Genomic DNA, 23,210 nt, shown 5'->3' with positions numbered 1-23,210 from the left:
TATTGTATTCCACTCTGACATCTGGTACCAATTGAATCTTACATCTTGTAGTAGAGGCACATTGTAATGATGCAGGAGACATGTTGTTTGTGACTGCGTCTTTTAAGCGAGTGAGATGTAGCAGTATTTGTGGCATGGGAGGAGTGGCAATCCACACTTAGGCTTTCTGTAACTGATTAACATAAATTGTTTCTTTGAAAAGAACATAGCAATTTTCTTCTCCATTTTTATCCTTTCAGGGTGTCATATTTGTGGCCATCACCAGCATCGCAGAAACTTTATGGTCAAATGGTCAAACCAACTGTGCAGTGCTTGTGAAGTGTACAGATGGGTGTGGTCATAAGTGTAATGGAGAAATTCTTACTACTCCACTTGAGTCACTGCTTACAATTTTAGCCAATAGACATTACCACCAGGTATCTCATTGCCACATAATAGCTGGGTAAGCTGAAGGAGGTCCAGAAGTTAACCACTAATGGAATTTATAATGAAATCCAGCTAAGGTGTTAGCAACTGGTAGAGTGACAAGGACTCATCTCATAATGGTCAACAGGTGTACCAAAATTTCCCAAATATCCAGGAAAGGATAAAACTATAACATGTCTCACATAATCGAGGCATGGTTCATCTACTGACTGGGCACAGCCCTTATCCTCAATACATATCTGGAACACAATGCTGAAGGAAGTAGCATGTGAATTCAGTATTTTTGGTTTCCCATAGCATATTTTATTGCTGTGTCAATTGCACAAGCCACACAGACCGAAGACAGAACAAGGTTACTGATTAAATTTTATAGCTAAAGACTCAGAATTGTGGAAAGTTGTGAATAGCCTGCCAGATTAACTCTCCTGTCAGTTGTACAGTGAAAACTTCTGTAAGCACAAGGGAAATACAGGGTGTTTGTAAATGAACATTGGGGTTTTAACACTTTATAATATTTATTACATTAAACTCACTGTTATAAATGATATGTCAAATGAAAGAGCAACTCAAATAGTTGTGTTTGGCACCAGTGCACATGCACAGCGTGCAATGTTTCCGCTGCAATCCGTAATTGGTGGAACTTCACTGTACCCAAGCACTGGATAGGCCGCAAGGGGCCCAATGACAAGGCTTGCTTTGCATGGCCTCCACGTTCACCCAACCTAATGCCATGTGATTTTTTCCTTTTGGGCTTCATCAAGGATCGTGTGTACGTGCCTCTGCTACCAGCAGACCCTGAATTAAGAAACTGGATTGAAGCAGCTGTTGCTACAATCACTGAAGTTACACTTATCAACATTTGGGAAGAACTCGGCTATAGACTTGATGTGTGCCACGTGACAAACGGTGCTCACATTGAACATTTATAAGATTCTTGGTAAAACTGTTTGAGTTATTCTTTCATTTGACATATCATTTATAACACAATATAAGTGTCTGAAAGCGAAACTCTGAGTGATGCAAGTAATGGTTGAATTAATGAAGTGCTCTACTTGCAGCAGCAATGCATGGCCTAATAATTGAAGTAGTGTGTCACCTTAACTTGCATCATCCACATCATCATGACGACTCCTAGGATCACTGAGCTTTCAGCTACTAGACGCAGCATAAGAGTTAGACCCGAATGTTCATATAAATTTTAAGCAATGAATTGCAACGTAGTAATTTAAAAGTGCTGTTGCAGTTTCATTTGCTTAGAAAATCCAAGTAGAATAGAGCATGTGATATGCAGAATCATATTATATTATAAAAACCATGCAAGAATTCTACCAGTGTGATGGAATATACTGGTGGCAGTAGGCATGGTTTGTACAAGCAATAGGTGCAATCACTGCGAGTAGTACAGGAAGTAAACCTGAAGAGTCTTCCAAGACACTCATCAACCAGTGGGCTGATGATAGGTATCTATAGGTTAGCTTTCTATTCATAGTGTGTTCATTTTGTGCTAAATGTTCTTATAAACTGAGTGACACAATGAAATAACTTTTATGATGGAAAGTTTCCAAACACACTGTGTAGAAAGTTGTTGTCTCCAGTCAAAAAATTGTTGATAAAGATCTCCATGCCAGTTTATCCTGTGTGAGCCTCTTTATCTCTGCATAACTGCTGCAACCCACATTGATTTGAACTTGCTTACTATAGTCAGGTCTTGGTCTCCCTCTACAATTTTAACTCCCTCCCTTCTCCCCCCCCCCTCTCTATCTCTCTCCTCCCCCCTTCCCTCCCCCCTTACCCCTCCTATTATTTGATGCCTCAATGCCTCAGAATCACCAATCCCTTCTTTTAGTTGAGTTGTGCCATAACACTCTTATGTCCCTAATTCAGTTCAGTACCTCTTCATTAGTTATTTGATCTATGAATCAAATCTTCAGCATTCGTCTGTGTAGGAAATAAGTCAATAAACTGAATAAATACAGAAATAAATAAATAATCCTTGTCCTAACGGAACTTGTGTTCTATCTCTAATGGTCATGTCACCGACGATACGTTACATCCAAATCTTGTTCCTCCCTTGAAACTTGATTTATTTATTCATCTAAAGGTCATCTCTAAATGTTATGGTTTTTATCATCATAATACAATGAAAATAAATAGCTCAAGATAAACATACACACAGGATATGTAAGTACACTTTTATGAGCATTGGACAGGTGGTCGGCCATGGCCATGATGAAGAAACCATCCTGCCATATAACTCTGAATTCGAATGTCACACACACTCAAATTGCCTAATTGGTAGGAAAGTGCTTTCAGAAAGGTGTGAGGTATTTTCAGATGACTCAGTTGGTAAGGCCATTGTTTCGAAAGTCGACTATATTCTACTTAATAAGAAAAGTACGCAATTTTAATTGTTTTTCTGTTCTCAGTATCTGTTCATCTGATAATGGCTAGTCTACATTGCTGTGTTCTGTTATCAGAATTACATTATTTGTAAACAAAGTGAAATTAAGTCTGCTTTTCAGTGGTGTTACTGAAATGAAGATGCAGCAACACTAACAATGTGATTGGGTTCATTTTACAGTGCTGTGAATATATGGAAGCAGACAGTTTCTTTGAATTAAGAGATCAGAAAGTGCAACTGACATTTTAAATTTATTTATTATAATGCTTTTTACAAAACAGATAAAACTCTTTGTTTGGTTATTTCGCATTTTTCTTAACAAAGGCAAAATTGGAAGCTTGTCACATATGGTTACCCAATGTTTGAGAACTGTACCAATAAGAAACCCTTATTTCAGTTTAAAACAAGTATGCAGATAATTTAAGAACGTTACTGTTACAGTTTCCCTTGGAACTGGGATATTTTCAAATGTTTTTCTCTTTGTGTTCAGGGTATCTGATTAGGTTACAGTTGACTTATCTGATTAGGTTTCAAGTGACTAAAGTCTTTCATTTCAGACTAGTATCACTAACACAAATTTTACTATTCTTACCTGTGCCCCAACACTGAAGCCCAAGTAAGAGCCTTCCCAAAGGCATAAGGATTGATAAGGGAACCAGTGACTTTTATCTCATTTGTGAAAATATTAAATGGTGACAGGCTGCAAAAATTAATCACAGTCAGAAAATATTTTGGATTTTATTAATTTACATTCAACATGATTACAATCAGTAAATCTAGTATTTGTGCATCTTCAGCAACTGTAGTTGTATATATCAAAATAATCAGCAACCAGTTGCATAAAAGGAATTTAATTTCTTAACCAGTTTCAAGCAGTTACTCCCCATCTTCAGAAAGTTATAACTGTCGCATGTGCTCATGTGGTTCATAGCTGTCGTCATGTGGTGCATAGTGCCTGCACTATGAACCACATGACCACAGCAATATGCTGCATGCATTTTATTGTTGTCACTAGCAAATAATGTGAAGAAGAACGGAGTGTAACTGGTTAAGAAATTAAATTTCTTTTATGCAACTGGTTGCTGATTATTTCAATATAATCAGTAAATCATTATATAGTGATGTAAACCAAAGCACATCCTCAACTGAGCTGCTGTTAAGAATCCAGACAAACACAAATACAGGATCACAGAAGAATTAAAATTTTTAGCAGAAGTGTACCTTGTTTGGTTAAATTACCTGTTAAAATCATTCTGATTTCTTTAAACCATGACTGCTACAAGTCAAAAGTTCGCAATATGGCACTCACAAATATTCACATCTGTGTGAAATAAATGAGTGAAAAGATGCTGCTATGGCAGCTGAAGTTTCTAGAACACTAAGGAGCCTGACATGCAGTTGCCTCGATCCACCAACATTTTGAGTCAACTGTTTGGCAAAAACAAATAATGAGGCCTGAAACTGAAGAGAATGGAAGCATTTGCGATGTTCACCAAGCATTTGCCATGCTATGGTAGCACGAAAGACACTGACACCTCAGTGACCATTGCCTCTCAGAGAGCTTAGGACATGAGCCCATTTCCTCGAAGATAAGACAGTACCACTAAGTGATCCATATGGAAGGATAACCATGTATCAACCTCTAAGATTGATCAAACAACCTGAAACCAAACTTATTAGGTTTGGAGAGATCTAGGCGACAGTCGAAAAGCTCTTGAATAAAATAGTATGGCAATAAATGTGATGCAGAAATAAATAAGAAGAGATCTGTAACATATTCAGCTATCACAGGAAATATAGATTACACCTGGCCAACAGTGCTGGAACCATGATCAGTGGACTCCAGCCCCCCCCCCCCCCCCCCGGTGTTTTAGATAGGATGCCAAAAAAAAAATTGATTTTTCAAAAATATGTTCATTTTGTAGCACACATCTTTCTGAAGAGTTTTATGCATCAAGCATATATGTTCGAGAAAATATGACACATATTATTTGATATATGATATATGTGCCAAAGTGCAGCACCACACCCCTTCACACAGCATTCTTCTACCGTACCTCAACGTATTTCGCTCTGTGGAATTCAAACATGTATGTTTTGTAATGGAAACCATCAAACCAAATTGAGAATAGTGGAAATTCAAATGTACTGTGGTCTCTCTCTTGCTCCCAGTAGATCGGTTTGACATCTTATCCCTCTTTAAAAAACTAACAATACTAGGTGGGATTATTTGTGGCCGAGAGAATAAGAACTCTCCAGAAAATTTGCACTCTCTATTGCCTGTTAGCTAATAACTTTCTCTTTTATGTGATTTAAAATTAAATATAGGAAACATAAAACCAGTAAAGACAAGAAACAAGCAAGATAGCACACTTTTCTTCAATCCTTAGGCCCTAGCATTTTATTTCCTTTACACAAAAGAATCTAGTACCTCATCGAAGTTCATCAAACGTTTTGCTGCATGAAAAATCAAAATGTCATTGTCTAGTACTGAAAAAGCTGTTAATATGAACAGTACCCAAGACTGGTGTGGCTTCTCAATTTGATTACATCTATTTTGTCATTGTTTGCTAGATAAAACGAAATGGCCTTTCTAATATTGCAGCAGTTGTAACACATGCCAAATAAGCGAGACTGTTTTGGCCCAAATGGTCATTTTTATCTATCTCATTTACATAAATAACACAACAGAATATAACTCATGAAGTACCAATATCAAATGCCTAATAGACCTATTGCGAGCAAAAAGTTTTATTAGGAAACAGATTCACATTCCATTCATATGCTCCAGTTTCTCAGGCATGAGATCGAAAACTAGCAGTAGTACGAAATTTTTATTTAAATTTGGAATTGATATATTCTTCAATATAATATGTGTGATGCCTCATTTCTTCTCCTTCCTCATTTCAACAAACAATTCTGTAACTATAACAGTCATTGTCAAAACTTATTCTCCGGTTAACTTCGGTAACCCTGCCAAAATCACCAGTTCAGTTATCCTGCATTTATTCTTTGGTTAGGCATTATTACGTGTTCGTACAACGTGTTTTCCACACTATTAAGCACAACTGGCTTTTTCTAGTGTAGCGATCTGCCAAAAATTTTGTATAATCCCATCCCCTTTTGCCTGCAGGAAAGTTTTTTTATTTTTTGATGTGACCGCCACCTGGCAGAGACATCACGTACACTATGCATGCATTCAAAAATCAACTTATGATTTGTTCAGAAGTCAATTTAGAATGTGTTCAGAAATGTCAAAAACCAAAGAGGGATGCATTTCAAAATCATATGTCTACATCTACATCTACATCCACACTCCGCAAGCCACCTGACGGTGTGTGGTGGAGGGTACCCTGAGTACCCCTATCGGTTCTCCCTTCTATTCCAGTCTCGTATTGTTCGTGGAAAGAAGGATTGTCGGTATGCTTCTGTGTGGGCTCCAATCTCTCTGATTTTGTCCTCATGGTCTCTTCGCGAGATATACGTAGGAGGGAGCAATATATTGCTTGACTCTTCGGTGAAGGTATGTTCTCGAAACTTCAACAAAAGCCCATACCCAGCTACTGAGCGTCTCTCCTGCAGAGTCTTCCACTGGAGTTTATCTATCATCTCCGTAACGCTTTCGCGATTATTAAATGATCCTGTAACGAAGCGCAATGCTCTCCGTTGGATCTTCTCTCTCTCTTCTATCAATCCTATCTGGTACGGATCCCACACTGTTGAGCAGTATTCAAGCAGTGGGCGAACAAGCGTACTGTAACCTACTTCCTTTGTTTTCGGATTGCATTTCCTTAGGATTCTTCCAATGAATCTCAGTCTGGCATCTGCTTTACCGACGATCAACTTTGTATGATCATTCCATTGTAAATCACTCCTAATGCATACTCCCAGATAATTTATGGAATTAACTGCTTCCAGTTGCTGACCTGCTATTTTGTAGTTAAATGATAAGGGAACTATCTTTCTATGTATTCGCAGCAGATTACACTTGTCTACATTGAGATTCAATTGCCATTCGCTGCACCATGCGTCTATTCGCTGCAGATCCTCCTGCATTTCAGTACAATTTTCCATTGTTACAACCTCTCGATACACCACAGCATCATCTGCAAAAAGCCTCAGTGAACTTCCGATGTCATCCACAAAGTCATTTATGTATACTGTGAATAGCAACAGTCCTATGACACTCCCCTGCGGCACACCTGAAATCACTCTTACTTTGGAAGACTTCTCTTCATTGAGAATGACATGCTGTGTTCTGTTATCTAGGAACTCTTCAATCCAATCACACAATTGGTCTGATAGTCCATATGCTCTTACTTTGTTCATTAAACGACTGTGGGGAACTGTATCGAACACCTTGCGGAAGTCAAGAAACACGGCATCTACCTGTGAACCCGCGTCTATGGCTCTCTGAGTCTCGTGGATGAATAGTGCGAGCTGGGTTTCACAAGACCGTCTTTTTCGAAACCCATGCTGATTCCTACAGAGTAGATTTCTAGTCTCCAGAAAAGCCATTATACTCGAACATAATACGTGTTCCAAAATTCTACAACTGATCGACGTTAGAGATATAGGTCTATAGTTCTGCACATCTGTTCGACGTCCCTTCTTGAAAACGGGGATGACCTGTGCCATTTTCCAATCCTTTGGAACGCTACGCTCTTCTAGAGACCTACGGTACACCACTGCAAGAAGAGGGGCAAGTTCCTTCGCGTACTCTGTGTAAAATCGAACTGGTATCCCATCAGGTCCAGCGGCCTTTCCTCTTTTGATAGATTTTAATTGTTTTTCTATCCCTCTGTCGTCTATTTCGATATCTACCATTTTGTCATCTGTGCAACAATCTAGAGAAGGAACTACAGTCCAGTCTTCCTCTGTGAAACAGCTTTGGAAAAAGACATTTAGTATTTCGGCCTTTAGTCTGTCATCCTCTGCATCAGTACCATTTTGGTCACAGAGTGTCTGGACATTTTGTTTTGAGCCACCTACTGCTTTGACATAAGACCAAAATTTCTTAGGATTTTCTGCCAAGTCAGTACATAGAACTTTACTTTCGAATTCATTGAACACCTCTCGCATAGCCCTCCTCACACTACATTTCGCTTCGCGTAATTTTTGTTTGTCTGCAAGGCTTTGGCTATGTTTGTGTTTGCTGTGAAGTTCCCTTTGCTTCCGCAGCAGTTTCCTAACTTGGTTGTTGTACCACAGTGCCTCTTTTCCATCTCTTACGATCTTGCTTGGCACATACTTATCTAACACATATTGTACGATGGTTTTGAACTTTGTCCACTGATCCTCAACACTATCTGTACTTGAGACAAAACTTTTGTGTTGAGCCGTCAGGTACTCTGCAATCTGCCTTTTGTCACTTTTGCTAAACAGAAAAATCTTCGTACCTTTTTTAATATTTCTATTTATGGCTGAAATCATCGATGCAGTAACCGCTTTATGATCGCTGATTCCCTGTTCTGCGTTAACTGTTTCAAATAGTTCGGGTCTGTTTGTCACCAGAAGGTCTAATATGTTATCGCCACGAGTCGGTTTTCTGTTTAACTGCTCAAGGTAGTTTTCAGATAAAGCACTTAAAAAAATTTCACTGGATTCTTTGTCCCTGCCACCCGTTATGAACGTTTGAGTCTCCCAGTCTATATCCGGCAAATTAAAATCTCCACCCAGAACTATAACATGGTGGGGAAATCTACTTGAAATATTATCCAAATTATCCTTCAGGTGCTCAGCCACAACAGCTGCTGAGCCAGGGGGCCTATAGAGACATCCAATTACCATGTCTGGGCCTGCTTTAACCGTGACCTTCACCCAAATTATTTCACATTTCGGATCTCCGTCAATTTCCTTCAATACTATTGCACTTCTTATTGCTATAAACACGCCTCCCCCTTCACTGTTCAGCCTGTCTCTGCGGTATACATTCCAATCTGAGTTTAGGATTTCATTACTGTTTACATCTGGTTTCAGCCAACTTTCTGTCCCTAGTACTATATGGGCGTTGTGACCGTTTATTAATGAGAGCAGTTCTGGGACCTTTCTATAGACGCTCCTGCAGTTTACTACTAGCACATTAATATTGTTATTCCCTGATGTATTTTGCCTACTCCTACCTTGCTGCGTCTCAGGAGGCGTCGGGCCTAGGGAGGAAATTCTCTAACCTAAAAAACCCACATGTGCACTCCACACGTGATTTTGGCAACCTCCTGAAATTGCCACCCACAGCAGATACCCCGATTTGCTCCCCACCCCCATCCTCCACCCCTCCTATAGATCTGGGCCTGGTGCTCAAAAAGGGATAAGAGGAAGCTGATGTGTTTAGATACACTGCACAGAAAAGAGGGATTTTATTTTTCCGATGAGTTTATTTCTCTGACATTTTTAATGTGCTTAGTAGCCACATTAATTCCTTGCTACTGTTGCTGTGATGCGACATCAGAGAATACTATTACATCTAGCTGCAGTGCACACGGTGTGATGTAGTGGTTACCATCTCTGGTTGGTGTGCTACAGGTCATCAGTTCAAACCCAACCATCTGCGACTATTTGTTATGTAGTATTTATCCGTTCTCGTAGGTTTTTGAAACATTTTATATTTGCATAATGTTGAATATTCAAATTATGTTTAAATACCAGCATTCTGGAAGTAAGTTCTGTTTTGGCAGTACATTGGTGCTCATAATAAACATGTGTATTTCTTTGAGAATTTCCGCATAAATTCTAGAACCTTTCGGCCTTCTACCGTCTTGAACACATGATATTTTAAATATAAGTGGGACAGAGCTTACTTACTGCGCATCACATGTCTGTGTGTGTGTGGGTTTGAAGTTTTATCACGAGGCAACTGTACACGCGATGGTTGAACGGCACCGACAAGTGTTTGCCAGTCGCGCCATGGAAGTCGTAGTGAAAGAACAAGGAATGTTTATTTATTCAGTGCTGTTCTGTAAGTTTGATGATTGTAGTGACAAAAGAACAATGGAGTTGGAAAGAGACTTTTAATTAATGCTCGCTTTGGACTTGGAAAGGACAAGACGTGTATTCAGATTGATATTGAAAAAGTACATGGTTATTAAGCCAACCTTATCTTATATGCAAATGTACTTTGTTTCTACGCTTTGGAGAGGTGAAGAGACTTACTTGACAGTATTTGTTTATGTGGAGACTGAGATTTGTAAAAGTTTGATGTTCAAATATATGTCGTTAAGTGAAGAAAAGTATCTGCGTACGTCTGCTTATTTTGTAAGTAGAAAGAGTCTTGAGAAATTCCTGGTCCTAGCAAATATACTTTGGAAAAGAAGAGAAAAGTATGATGTAGCAGCAAGCTAACCAACAAGGAAAGTTGGTTGACAATCTCAAGCAAGTCGTATCATTAAAGAAGTGGGAGTTTATACACATACTTCACCACTTTGTCATCCAAAGCGTTAGGCATGCTCTCAGTGATTAGTGCTGTATTTCTTTGATGACACTGCTTTTAGATTCAGACTTGTTTCTGATTATGACATGATGTAGTTAGGTGGAGATGCTGGGTGCTTCAGTTGGGAAACATAAAAGGTGTTTATATGTAAACTGAAGGGGGATCTCTGCTATCATCTACTGTGGGGCATTAAGTGGGATCAGGGACTGTGGATAGCTATAATAAATTCCAGGCTAAACTGAGGAAAACATTTGGTGACAATTAGTAGCAAGTCCACTTAGCAGAGGAGCAATTGAAGATAAAGGCCCAGCATCATGGGGAAATGACAAAGTCCTACGTACATAATGTTTTAGCCCTATGCCACATTTTGAACCTAAATACGGCAGAAGCTGAAAAAATCTTACACTTGATTAACGGAGCCACAGAAGATGTGTACTGGTCTCTTCTGCTAAAGGATGTCACATCAACAGACAAACTGATTAAGCGAAGCTAGTGCATCAAGAAAATGCAGCATAAAAGAGTCAAATGAAAGAAATATGAGTGACCCTCGAATGGTGTGTCTGAGCACGCAAGGTATAACAGCCATGACTGTTGACCCCATGCATCAGGAGGTAAACAAGAATGTGGAAGAAGTGGTTTGTAAATCTGTGTCACCAGCATCAATAGAATACACTGTGATGAATGGTCTCGAACAACTCAAACTTACGCTGCAGTCTTAGATGACAACACACCATCTGACCAACTCGCACTGAACCAACTCACATACAACCAACTCCTCCTCAGAGTATGAAGCGCCACAAAAGAACAGACATTTGGATGTCAGAAGACAACATGCCGGTGTGTTTCTACTCTAGATGCCCTAGATGTGTTGTCTACTAGAGCAGAGAAAGAAAGTGAGTTTTCAATTACTGCTATGTCACCAGACGTTATTCATCACTACAGTTCTATTTGTGCCAGTCGCCTGGCAGACGATTATAGTCAACCTGTGGGATGAAGCACATGTGGTTCCCTGGATGACATCACTCCTTGACACAAAGTAGCCATAGCATGTTGCAGTACAGAGCACCAACTGCTTGCCTAGCTGCTGAATTGGGGAAAGGTAAGAGAGGCAGCCATCTATGGAGGTGAGGCCCATGTGTAGGTTTTTAAATGTCCTACACATATAAATAAATATTTGTAATGATTCTTATTTGTGCCATCCTCATGCAATTGAGATGCACTGCATGAAAGTGGCAAAGTGGAGTGAAGACAGAAACGCACACACGCAGTAGCTAGCTTTAAGGTTGACTACTTCGTGCATGTGCACAGAATAGCTTAGGCCAGTGGACCGCCATCAGATGATGATCATAGCTTAGCAATGAAGCACCAGACAATCTACACTTAGAGAAAACTTTATGATATGAGTTGACTACTAAGGAAATAAAATGTCTACACTACAAATGGTTCAAATGGCTCTGAGCACCATGGGACTTAACATCTGTGGTCATCAGTCCTCTAGAACTTGGAACTACTTAAACCTAACTAACCTAAGGACATCACACACATCCATGCCCGAGGCAGGATTCGAACCTGCGACCGTAGCAGTCACGCAGTTCCGGACTGAGCGCCTTAACTGCGAGACCACCGCGGCCGGCTCTACACTACAGAACTAAACTAAGATCAAGAAGTTACGAAGAACTAAGCTTAGGAATAAATATATGGGTGGAGGTAAGCATTATCTACAGAAAACTAGCTACACTCTATGATACGTTGTACAAGCTATTTACATTTATAGAAGTTGCTATTTACATGCTGTACGAAAGGGGATATATAAAACACCACCTATGACAACACTTTTCTTTCCAGGTGCAAAACAATATGTCAAAACGACAACCACAGTACAGACGTGCGCTCTTACAACTCGTAAAAAATTTGATAAAGAATGAACTGCGTACTGACAGAAATTGAAAATATGAATCTTGAAGGTGTGATGCATTACTAGCCAGTGGGCAACTATGCACTTAGTTTTAAGTGTCCTTCTAGTGAATGATGTGGAGTCACGTCCTGGGTAAAATAGGTAACACAATAGTTAGGTGTTTGGCACCAAAGCATAAGGGTTGCACTGAAAATAAATAATTATATGTATAAAAATATATTTGAAAGTGATGGTGTGAATGTCTGTATGAAAAAGCTGTAGTATGCCAGATGTATGAATAGGTTGACCTTAGGTCTTGTGCTACCAAATCAAAAGGGTTCAGACCAAGCTTTACAAGTCCATGTGACTGAGAAGGGTGCCAAGCAACAGTTAGTACAGATCATTTGCACATGAACACAAGCTGTCTCAACATTGTTTTACACGTGTTCATTGGCACAATTCTCCTAGAGACATGTTCATGCACAACTGAATATACAAGAGTGATATCATGTAGCAAAAGAAAGTATAAATCACCAACACTGAAGTATACTGTTTACAGTTGATGATGACACTTGCATAACACAATATTGTACTGTTGGAATGTATCAGTTGATAGTAAACATGAAGTAAGTGGATTAACACGAGCAGATAGCCATGAAATGATGTACTCAATAATTCTTGTGATGAACAAGGAATTGCAGTGGTAGAGTAAAAATGAATGCTTGTTCCTGTCCGTAACACTTCCTATAGACCAATAGACAGATCCTAGTAAACATGTCAGAGTTCTGGCGAAATGTAGTTTTGTAGGCTTATCACAATTTCATGTTATGAGTCTGTCTTTCCTAAGCATCTGTAATGATGGATACTTGTGTCAGGTGCGATGTATGAACACAAAGCTCATGCACATCCAGTAGTAATGCTGGATGCAAATACTTTGTCAGTGCTGGAAAATGAGATTGAAAAAACGACAATCTGTGTAACGTTAAAGCAAGATGAGACTATGATTGCAGATTGTTTACAAATGAAATTTTGCCTGAGAGCAAAATGTGATAAAAAAAAGTTACATAACATAAAATCAGAAGAAATGTGTGTAATATTAACTGTCTTGTATGTATAATTTCTGTACACTATTTATGTAAATTTTTGTACAATATTTATGTAAAGAAACGCAAATGCCATATGAAAATGCATATGTACAAAGTAAAAAATACACAAACCCAGTGTGTCAGTATGTTTTTAAATGCAAGTACTTAGGTTATCATAACAATGATGAAATGTATACGCTATGATGCAATGTAAAGCTGAATATGATATCCAAGACTGCATATGTGAACTAATAACTGTTAATGTGCTACAAACATTTTGTGAAGGTTTGAAACCCATAATTCCATGTGTTCCCATAAAAAATGTGTGCCAGAGCTGGGCAGTAATGAACATTTACCGTATTTACTCGAATCTAACCCGCACCTAAAAAATGAGACTCGAAATAAAGGAAAAAAAAAATTTCCCGAATCTAAGCCGCACCTGAAATTTGCGACTCGAAATTCAAGGGGAGAGAAAAGTTTTAGGCCGCACCTCCAAATCGAAACAAAGTTGGCCCATTGTAATATGAGACACAATTTACGTCGAATGAATGACGATACAGCGACAGTAGTTTGGTTCGAGTCGTAAGCTTAGCAGTTAAGCTTTACCAGGTAGCCATTGCTATGCGTCAGGCGCTCCGTCCGTATTTATACGAGTACCCTTCCTTTTTCACGTGCTCTGTCTGGTTTGAATCGATTGCTTATTTTGCTTTGATCTGGTTCGTGCCGTTTTCTTTGTTATAGGTGTTCACGTCATCCTAAGCTGAAAATGCATTACTGTACTGTGTCTTGCATTGTTTGTCGCATTCTGATGGTGCGTGTTTACGGCCTGTCGCCGCTCGCGGCACGGCTTGCTTTTGTGCGCGCTACCGCCGCTTAAAAAGAGAGGAATCGTCTCATTAGCGAAACAATGGCAAGAGACTGCTATTTGTTGTTACTCACACTGCTGCTTTCTTTGATAATGATCAACAAGAACCAAATAATAGACTGCGTATGACAGAACATGTTCTGAACGAGAGTTCGGCGAAAATTTTTCACTGTTTGAAAATCTTTGCGGTCGCTTCTTTATTACATCAAATTCTGAACAGAAATTAGAGTCATCTTAGATTTAAAAATCTAGTCAGTTGCCGTGCTTCATTTCTGACTGTATCACATTAGGCATAAGAATAATACGAATATAAACATGACACGATACGTATATTCTTCCGCGTTTGCTGTTGTCTCACTCTAGTTTCGTAGTTTATTAGGCAGACAGGATTTAAATGAGATAGCAGCAAACACGAAAGAATACATGGCAAAATGTTTATATTCGTATTATTCTTATAGTGAAGAGAATACTGCATGTGATTCACATTTCATCAGGTTCCTATTAGCAACCATCTCTTCTCACTGGTAGGAAAAAATTCAGTACGTAGAGTTGGTCATATTGACAAACATCCTAAACAGTCTTGCCAGTCGGATTTTCGTAGTACATTGAAATTCTGCTACATTCGAAGATGAACAATACGGAATTTGTATTTACTTCGTTGGATAATGTATGAAAATGCAGTGGTCAAAACTCGGGGCGGAGAAAAAAAAAAAGCTCGTCTTTCACCTTTCTTTTTTTTTCTTTTTTTTTTTAATTTATTTACTGACGCAGAGGTTTTGGCGAAAGTATTTATCTTTGTGCCTACACAGCATACCTGTGTAGCGCTACATATATTCGACAGAAGTTATAGTTGTAGCGGCACCTACCAACATTTTCCTGAACTTCGCTTGCTTTGCACTCGATTCTAAGCCGCAGGCGGTATTTTGGATTACAAAAATCGGAAAAAAAGTGCGGCTTAGATTCGAGTAAATACGGGTATATCCTCGGTGGACTCGGGTATTGACAAGACATCCTTCCACAGAGAGGGTATGGAAACGAATAAAGGCATTGGAGACTTACCTCAAACCCATTCAAGAGTCTTCAGGATGTTGACAGTGTGAGCCTGGTTCAACCACTGAAACATGTGGATTACGACAATAACAAATGCATGGGCTGTAAATGATGAACCTCCTCACCACAGCATCAATTGTTCCACCTCAGCACACCACGTTGCAGCAATGAGACAAACACTTTTATTGACGTTGGATAAATAAATGAAATTGTAGCACACTCATGGACAACTCAGCTTAATTACAGCATTAACAAACTCAAGTTCGCACACAGCATACATTAGGTGAGGCACACACACTGGACACTGCCACAATAGCAGCAGTTAGATTCCAATAATCAAACTACAGACTCTGAATTCAAATGTGCCTGTTGATGCAACCCTTAAAACCTTTTTTAAATAGTTGTAGTAATAATTTCTAAAGTGTGCATTGAACAATATCAGATGTATCCAGAATGAGATTTTCACTCTGCAGCGGAGTGTGTGCTGATATGAAACTTCCTGGCAGATTAAAACTGTGTGCCCGACCGAGACTCGAACTCGGAACCTTTGCCTTTCGCGGGCAAGTGCTCTACCATCTGAGCTACTGAAGCATGACTCACACCCGGTACTCACAGCTTTACTTCTGCCAGTACCTCGTCTCCTACCTTCCAAACTTTACAGAAGCTCTCCTGCGAACCTTGCAGAACTAGCACTCCTGAAAGAAAGGATATTGCGGAGACATGGCTTAGCCACAGCCTGGGGGATGTTTCCAGAATGAGATTTTCATTCTGCAGCGGAGTGTGCGCTGATATGAGTCGTGCTTCGGTAGCTCAGATGGTAGAGCACTTGTCCGCGAAAGGCAAAGGTCCCAAGTTCGAGTCTCGGTCGGGCACACAGTTTTAATCTGCCAGGAAGTTTCATATCAGCGCACACTCCGCTGCAGAGTGAAAATCTCATTCTGGAAACATCCCCCAGGCTGTGGCTAAGCCATGTCTCCGCAATATCCTTTCATTCAGGAGTGCTAGTTCTGCAAGGTTCGCAGGAGAGCTTCTGTAACGTTAGGAAGGTAGGAGACGAGGTACTGGCAGAAGTAAAGCTGTGAGTACCGGGAGTGAGTCGTGCTTCGGTAGCTCAGATGGTAGAGCACTTGCCCGCGAAAGGCAAAGGTCCCGAGTTCGAGTCTCGGTCGGGCACACAGTTTTAATCTGCCAGGAAGTTTCAATATCAGATGTATATGTTATGTAATGACAAGTTCCAGGAGTAAATGAGATAAAGTTGGCCATGAATAAAAGTCTCGTTACCCTGACAGGCCAAGGAGTTTAAAGTACAAAAAAGGTGACCATTAATGTATATTGACTTCCAGTGAGATGGATCATGCCAGTATACACTGGAGGGAGGAGGTGAGTGAGTGAGTTGTGTAGGTTCTTTAAATGGCCTACACATATAAATATTTTATTTGTAATGATTCTTGTTCACCCCATCACTGTGTGGCAAAGATATCATAGGGAGGTATGAAGACATCTGAGTAAGCTGACAGAAAATTGAAAGCTGCAGTCTCCTCCACACTACACATTGGGGAATGTGCAGAATGAAGACAATAATGTGGTGTACTGTATTGGCCGGGCATTGATGTTACCATCGAACACACCATCTGGAACTGCCATGCCTGTATCCACAACCACTCAGCCAAAACAGTGTTTCATCCCTTGGTCATGCCATGACCAATTCTGGCCAAGAGTGCAAACTGATATCGCCATGCCATTCTAAGGAGCAATGTGGTTACTAGTTGTCAATGCCCTCTTTATCTTTCCATATATTGCACAAATGGCTAAAACTACTACAGCAGCTACTATCCGTACCCTGTCCATGATATTCACAATACATTGGGTCCCTTCCATCCTGATTTCTTCAGTTCACTGCATCAGAGTTTCAGAATTTTTCTTGGCACAATGGCACTGAGCACCTGATCTCTACCCTGTTCCATCCTGTCTGAGAAGCTGAATGGATGATTGGAAAATTCAAGACACAGATGCAAAAACTGTTGGTGACAGCCAGCTCTGGGGAAACACTCACAGTTTCTTCACCACCTACTGGTCCACCTCTGTGAATGGATGTAGCCCAGCCAAAATTTTACTTTGGCACAGATCGTACACCCTGATTGACCTGCTGCACCTGACTCAGCAGGCCCATCACTTACACACACAGCCATATCTGGGCTCATACTTTCAGCCAGAAACTCCATTGGGCCCAGTGTGTTGTCATCAGTAACAGGTGGAGGCAAATGCTTGAGATTGAAGCTGGCCAGGAGCAGCTGGTCTGGCACTGGAATCAGATCCATCCACAATGTAATGTACCACCCAACCCCATTTCTCCTTCACTGCTGACAGGGCGTCCCATCCACCACCTCTCCAGGGACAAGCCAGTCCAACAGCGTGCCTTTTACCACAACAACATCCGCCCTTATGTTAGGCATCAATAGTAAGTTGATAATGACCACTGATGGGAGTCAATGGAGGTCAAAATGCTCCCATGCTGCTTCTGGCTCCCACCCCTGCCACTGGTGAGCCCTTCAATTCACCATAGATGGATGATGATCATTACTGGCCTTTGGTGCCCACGGAGACCAACCTGTTGGTCCCTTCTCTGCTACATCAGTGCCCACTTGCCTACAGACTAGTCCAAGGTGAATTCTAGACTCTTGTGATCAGCAGAAGTCTTTGGAGGAAATTCCTGCAGCTCTCTCCCATCTTACTTGGCGAAGTTACCACATGATAAACCACTCTCAGCTGCACATACTGATTAAAGGGGGAGAGGTTTAGTATCCAGTGGTGATTCTGATTCCCCATCTAGCCCAAGTATTTATAGGGACAGCATGTTAGAGATACTTGGGCTCCAGGTGACAGCTGTGGCTTGTGCATGCATGGGGTGGCCACTGCCCAAAGTATGTGAAGTGGCATCACCCTGTGATGAGTGTTCACCGCTGAATACCACAGCCTGTCTATAAATTGCCAGTCTCTAACTAGTCATTAAAGCCTTTCATTATGGGCCACTGAATAGCAGAGTTTTCATCTTGCCTGACTTGTGTTTGTGATTTGGATTGCACTTTGGGTTATTGTATATGCTTAAAATGACATAGATAGGCTTTGAACTTTACCTCCAGAACCACCTGTTTCATTTCACCAATCTCTACATCATCACCAGTGTGAATTGTCACAAACTTTGTCCTACCTACACAGAGAAGGGTAGAAGAGAATCACTTAGCAGAACACAGGAGTGTTGAAATCTCAGTTATCATCATGTTAAATGGCATTGCTGTTGGACAAAGAGAAGATTCAGCACCACTGAAAACCACAGAGGCCTCCAAGGAGGAGGAACTGACCAAAGGAGAATTTCAAATAGTAAATAGACTGTTGTGTAAGAGGAACTGTCATCCAGTGGGGTGGAAATGGTTGCTGGTCATAGCACATAATCTACTGTCAACTATCCTGAAGTATTGAGTGAGTTGCCTTTCCGGAGGTGGGAAACCAGGAGATTGGATAGTTTTTTGAGGTGGAGGGTGGCATGCTGTTCTAATTTGCAGTTGGCCTGTAGGAGGATGCTCTGAACAGCCGGTGTGGATGTGGGAGAGGAAAGACTGAGGACTTTTATTAAGGATAGGAGTTGACGGGTGTCTTCATTGGCTGAGTTGATGTGTAGGTGAAGGATTAGGTGGGTGAGGGCAATGGATTGTTCAGTTTGGAATCCTACTCCAAATCCCATGCCACTTTCCTTGACGTTGACCTCCACCTGTCTAATGGCCAGCCTCACACGTCCGTTCACATCAAACCCACCAACAAGCAACAGTACCTCCATTATGACAGCTGCCACCCATTCCACATCAAGCGGACCCTTCCCTACAGCCTAGGTCTTCATGGCAAATGAATCTGCTCCAGTCCGGAATCCCCGAACCATTACACCAACAACCTGACAACAGCTTTCGCATCCCGCAACTACCTTCCCGACCTGGTACAGAAGCAAATAACCAGAGCCACTTCCTCATCTCCTCAAACCCAGAACCTCCCACAGAAGAATCCCAAAAGTGCCCCACTTGTGACAGGATACTTTCCGGGACTGGATCAGACTCTGAATGTGGCTCTCCAGCAGGGATATGACTTCCTCAAATCCTGCCCTGTAATGAGATCCATCCTTCATGAAATCCTCCCCACTCCACCAAGAGTGTCTTTCCGCTGTCCACCTAACCTTCGTAACCTCTTAGTTCATCCCTATGAAGTACCCAAACCACCTTCCCTACCCTCTGGCTCCTACCCTTGCAACCGCCCCCGGTGTAAAACCTGTCCCATGCACCCTCCCACCACCACCTACTCCAGTCCTGTAACCCGGAAGATGTACACGATCAAAGGCAGAGCCACGTGTGAAAGCACCCACGTGATTTACCAACTGACCTGCCTACACTGTGAAGCTTTCTATGTGGGAATGACCAGCAACAAACTGTCCATTCGCATGAATGGACACAGGCAGACAGTGTTTGTTGGTAATGAGGATCACCCTGTGGCTAAACATGCCTTGGTGCACGGCCAGCACATCTTGGCACAGTGTTACACCGTCCGGGTTATCTGGATACTTCCCACTAACACCAACCTGTCAGAACTCCGGAGATGGGAATTTGCCCTTCAGTATATCCTCTCTTCTCGTTATCCACCAGGCCTCAATCTCCGCTAATTTCTAATTTCAATTTGCTGCCGCTCATACCTCACCTGTCTTTCAACAACATCTTTGCCTCTGTACTTCCGCCTCGACTGACATCTCTGCCCAAACTCTTTGCCTTTACCAATGTCTGCTTGTGTCTGTGTATGTGTGGATGGATATGTGTGTGTGTGTGTGCGAGTGTATACCTGTCCTTTTTTCCCCCTAAGGTAAGTCTTTCCGCTCCCAGGATAGGAATGACTCCTTACCCTCTCCCTTAAAACCCACATCCCTTCGTCTTTCCCTCTCCTTCCCTCTTTCCTGATGAAGCAACCGTGGGTTGCGAAAGCTTGAATTTTGTGTGTATGTTTGTGTTTGTTTGTGTGTCTATCGACCTGCCAGCACTTTCGTTTGGTAAGTCACATATATATATATATATATATATGAATTTCACAATAAGTTGATGGAAAACTATTAGCCCTGTTGTTATTATGAAAAGACAATAATACCACCATGTTGATTATAATTCAAAATAATCATTAATACCAGAAAGAAGTTGATGTTGTGACAGTACTAACAGGCAATTGATGTCTGGTTTTCATGCTTTCAAGCAGCAGCCACAAAAGCTGAAAAGCGAAAAATCGTGTAATTCCAATTAGTCTTCCCCAACCCAATATTAAACAAGATTCAATATAAAAAACTGAAATTTATAAAAGAAGGTAGAAAGGAACTAGGATCAGCGCAGCAGAGAGCCAAACACACATTCACGGCCAGAAAATTTCAGTTGGTCTGATGAAATGTATGCGAAAAATCAGAAGATGAATAAATTAGAGGTGGAGTCATTCCAGAAATTAAAGATGAAGTGCACATCTGTATAAAGAAAAATAGTCTAAAATGAAACTTTTTGGTTAAAGTGTATGAACAAAATGCAAATGAATCAAAATATTATGACCACCTAGTTGATAGCAAGTTGGTACACTTTTGGAGCACAACACAGCAGTGATTCTGCATGGCATGGATTCAACAAGTCCTTGGCAGATTTATGAAGATGTATTGTACTAAGTGTATATGTAAAAGTTGTGCAAGTCCCATAAATTATGGGCCAGTGAGTTTGGTTATGAAGCTAACACCTGATAACATCCAATATTTGTTCCATGAGGCTTCTATCAGGAGAATTTGGTAGCCAGATATTAATGTGAGTTTACTATCATGTTCCTCAAACGTCTTTGGCATGATTCTGGCTGTTAGGTCGATGGTTATCCTCCTGGAAGTTACCATCACTGGCAAGGAAGACATCAAGAGTGAAGGGATGCAGGTGGTCTGCAATAATGATCATAGATGCTCATTACAGAAGCACGTGAACAGCCAGTCATTTCCAAAATGATCGTTCCCAAGCATAGGGCCATGATAATCTGTCCTTTTTCAAAGTCACTTATGACACCAATTTTCCCCAACTGCGATCAGTATTGTCACTAGATGGATTCCCCATTCATCTCTGTTCCATTTATATATTATCCTTATGGTGTCACATGAACACATTGCCATCAAGTGGCATTAAATCTTGCATTGGGCAGTGGTCATAAATGTATTGGGTCATAATTGTATGTTCATCCTGAAAACAAAGATCCAATGACAATAATCACTTACATGATTCCAAACAAGGTACCCAGTTAGAACATATGAATACATACCAGCTTCAAGCCATGGTAAAAAAATACTATGTCTTACATGTAAAATGTACCATTTTTAACAACAAGCATTGTTATTATATTGCTCCATAATGTTATAAATTAAATATCAGTAGTGTTTACCATAGTCTGTCCTTCACAGAGTTTGATCTGAAAATGAGAAGGTGTCCTCCAAAACCTAATGCATGGGCTGCTTCTTGCTGGATCATGGCATCTCCTGTACAGTCAATTGCCAAATCAAAAGTCTTGTTACAGAGTTCATTATGATCTATCATGTCATACCCAAGGCCTGTAGGAAATAATGTAGACAGTTAATAAAAGAATATTTGGATGTACTCCAATGTATGCTTAAGTAAAACTTGAAAACTATCATACAAATAACATGGCTAATATCATCAGACACAGTAGTTATAATGGCTTATAATTAGAGGCATCTTTTATATTTCAAGTCTCTGTTTTTGTTGACTATCTGCACGCAGAGTGAGAAGAGAAAGTAATTTTAAGTTCTGTAACATTTTTTTCATCAGTTCAGAGTTTTAAGATGGAGGCCTCTACGACTGATGTGCCTAAGAAACTGGCTTATCTGAAGAGTCTACATTAGACAGTTGTTATGCAATAAGGTTTTAATTTTTTCTAGGTTTTCAAAGCTATGACCACTATTGGCTTCTGTATTGACTGTGGGCTTAACATAAATCATCATTATTTCTCCTATTAAAGAGCATACCTCTCTTCTAAAAGGTGTAGTTAATAAACCTCGCATCATCAGTCAGAAATATTTTCAAGTGGAGAACTGTTCTACATAAATATGAACTTTAACATTACAATGAGTATAAACACAGGATATTTACGTGTAGGAAGAAGTTTACCAAGGACACATTGTAGATGAGAGTTTTATTCTTTCTTGACAGCTTTTAGACAACACTATGAATCCAGACTTCCTTTCCTTTCCAATGTGTCAGGGACAATTTCACTGGAAACCGAGAGAAAAGTGGCTGACATCAGGGATAAAAGTATCTTATGCTATGGAGAGAGATTTTTTTCCATTTAGGGAACTAGCCCAATTAGCCTAAATAAGGGCTTAGAATGTACTATGTGTAGTATTGCAAACTTCTTCAGTGTAACATCAAGAAGGCAAAAATCACACACTATTCACAATAAATTAAAAATTTCAAGAACAAGACATGGACAACTTATAACATTACTGGGCATGAAACAAACTCCCTGATTACAGTGGCAACAAGGCAAATGATGTAAAATGCAAATCACTGGCCACTAAATTCAATTACTTGTTCCTAACAGTAGCTGAAAATACAGGGACAAAACTAATCCATTGAAAACAGATCCTTTAGATTTCCTCCACCACTGGACATCAGTTACACCAAATTATCTACTAAAGCAATAACAGATCACTAGATCACTGAAAAGCAGGAACTTTTCTGGCTGTGATGGTATTTTATCTCAAGTACTGAAATTTTGTACTGTCTTTGTAGTGCCCTCTGTAACTTAGTAGCCAGTAGGAATATGAACGAACAATCTTATGAAAAGGACCAATTGCTATTAATTGATAAGATGACGCATTGTGTTGCAGACAGGCATGATGAAAAGACTGTTGTTACATACTAGCTTTGAGCCAAACCTTTCTTCAAAAAAAAGTAATGCAAATGCATTCATACAAGTAAGCACACCTCACACACATGAGACTGCTACCTCCA

General features: G+C 40.4%; 1 protein-coding gene across 1 annotated transcript in view; it reads right to left on the bottom strand.

Annotated features, from left to right (window-relative positions):
• The window catches only part of LOC124712328 (D-altritol 5-dehydrogenase-like), a 124,856-nt gene that overhangs the window by 1,433 nt on the left and 100,213 nt on the right, over positions 1–23,210 (bottom strand). The window contains exons 5-6 of the mRNA XM_047242622.1: positions 21,622–21,787; positions 3,420–3,527 (exon numbers count right to left, since the gene is read on the bottom strand). Coding sequence (XP_047098578.1) covers positions 3,420–3,527; positions 21,622–21,787 — 274 coding nt within the window. The remainder of the gene's footprint in view (positions 1–3,419; positions 3,528–21,621; positions 21,788–23,210) is intronic.

Source organism: Schistocerca piceifrons, chromosome 8 (genome assembly GCF_021461385.2).
Source record: "Schistocerca piceifrons isolate TAMUIC-IGC-003096 chromosome 8, iqSchPice1.1, whole genome shotgun sequence".
NCBI classification, from domain to species: Eukaryota; Metazoa; Arthropoda; class Insecta; order Orthoptera; family Acrididae; genus Schistocerca; species Schistocerca piceifrons.
Note: the sequence above shows the minus strand (reverse complement) of the source record. Positions and strands in the feature narration are given on the sequence as shown.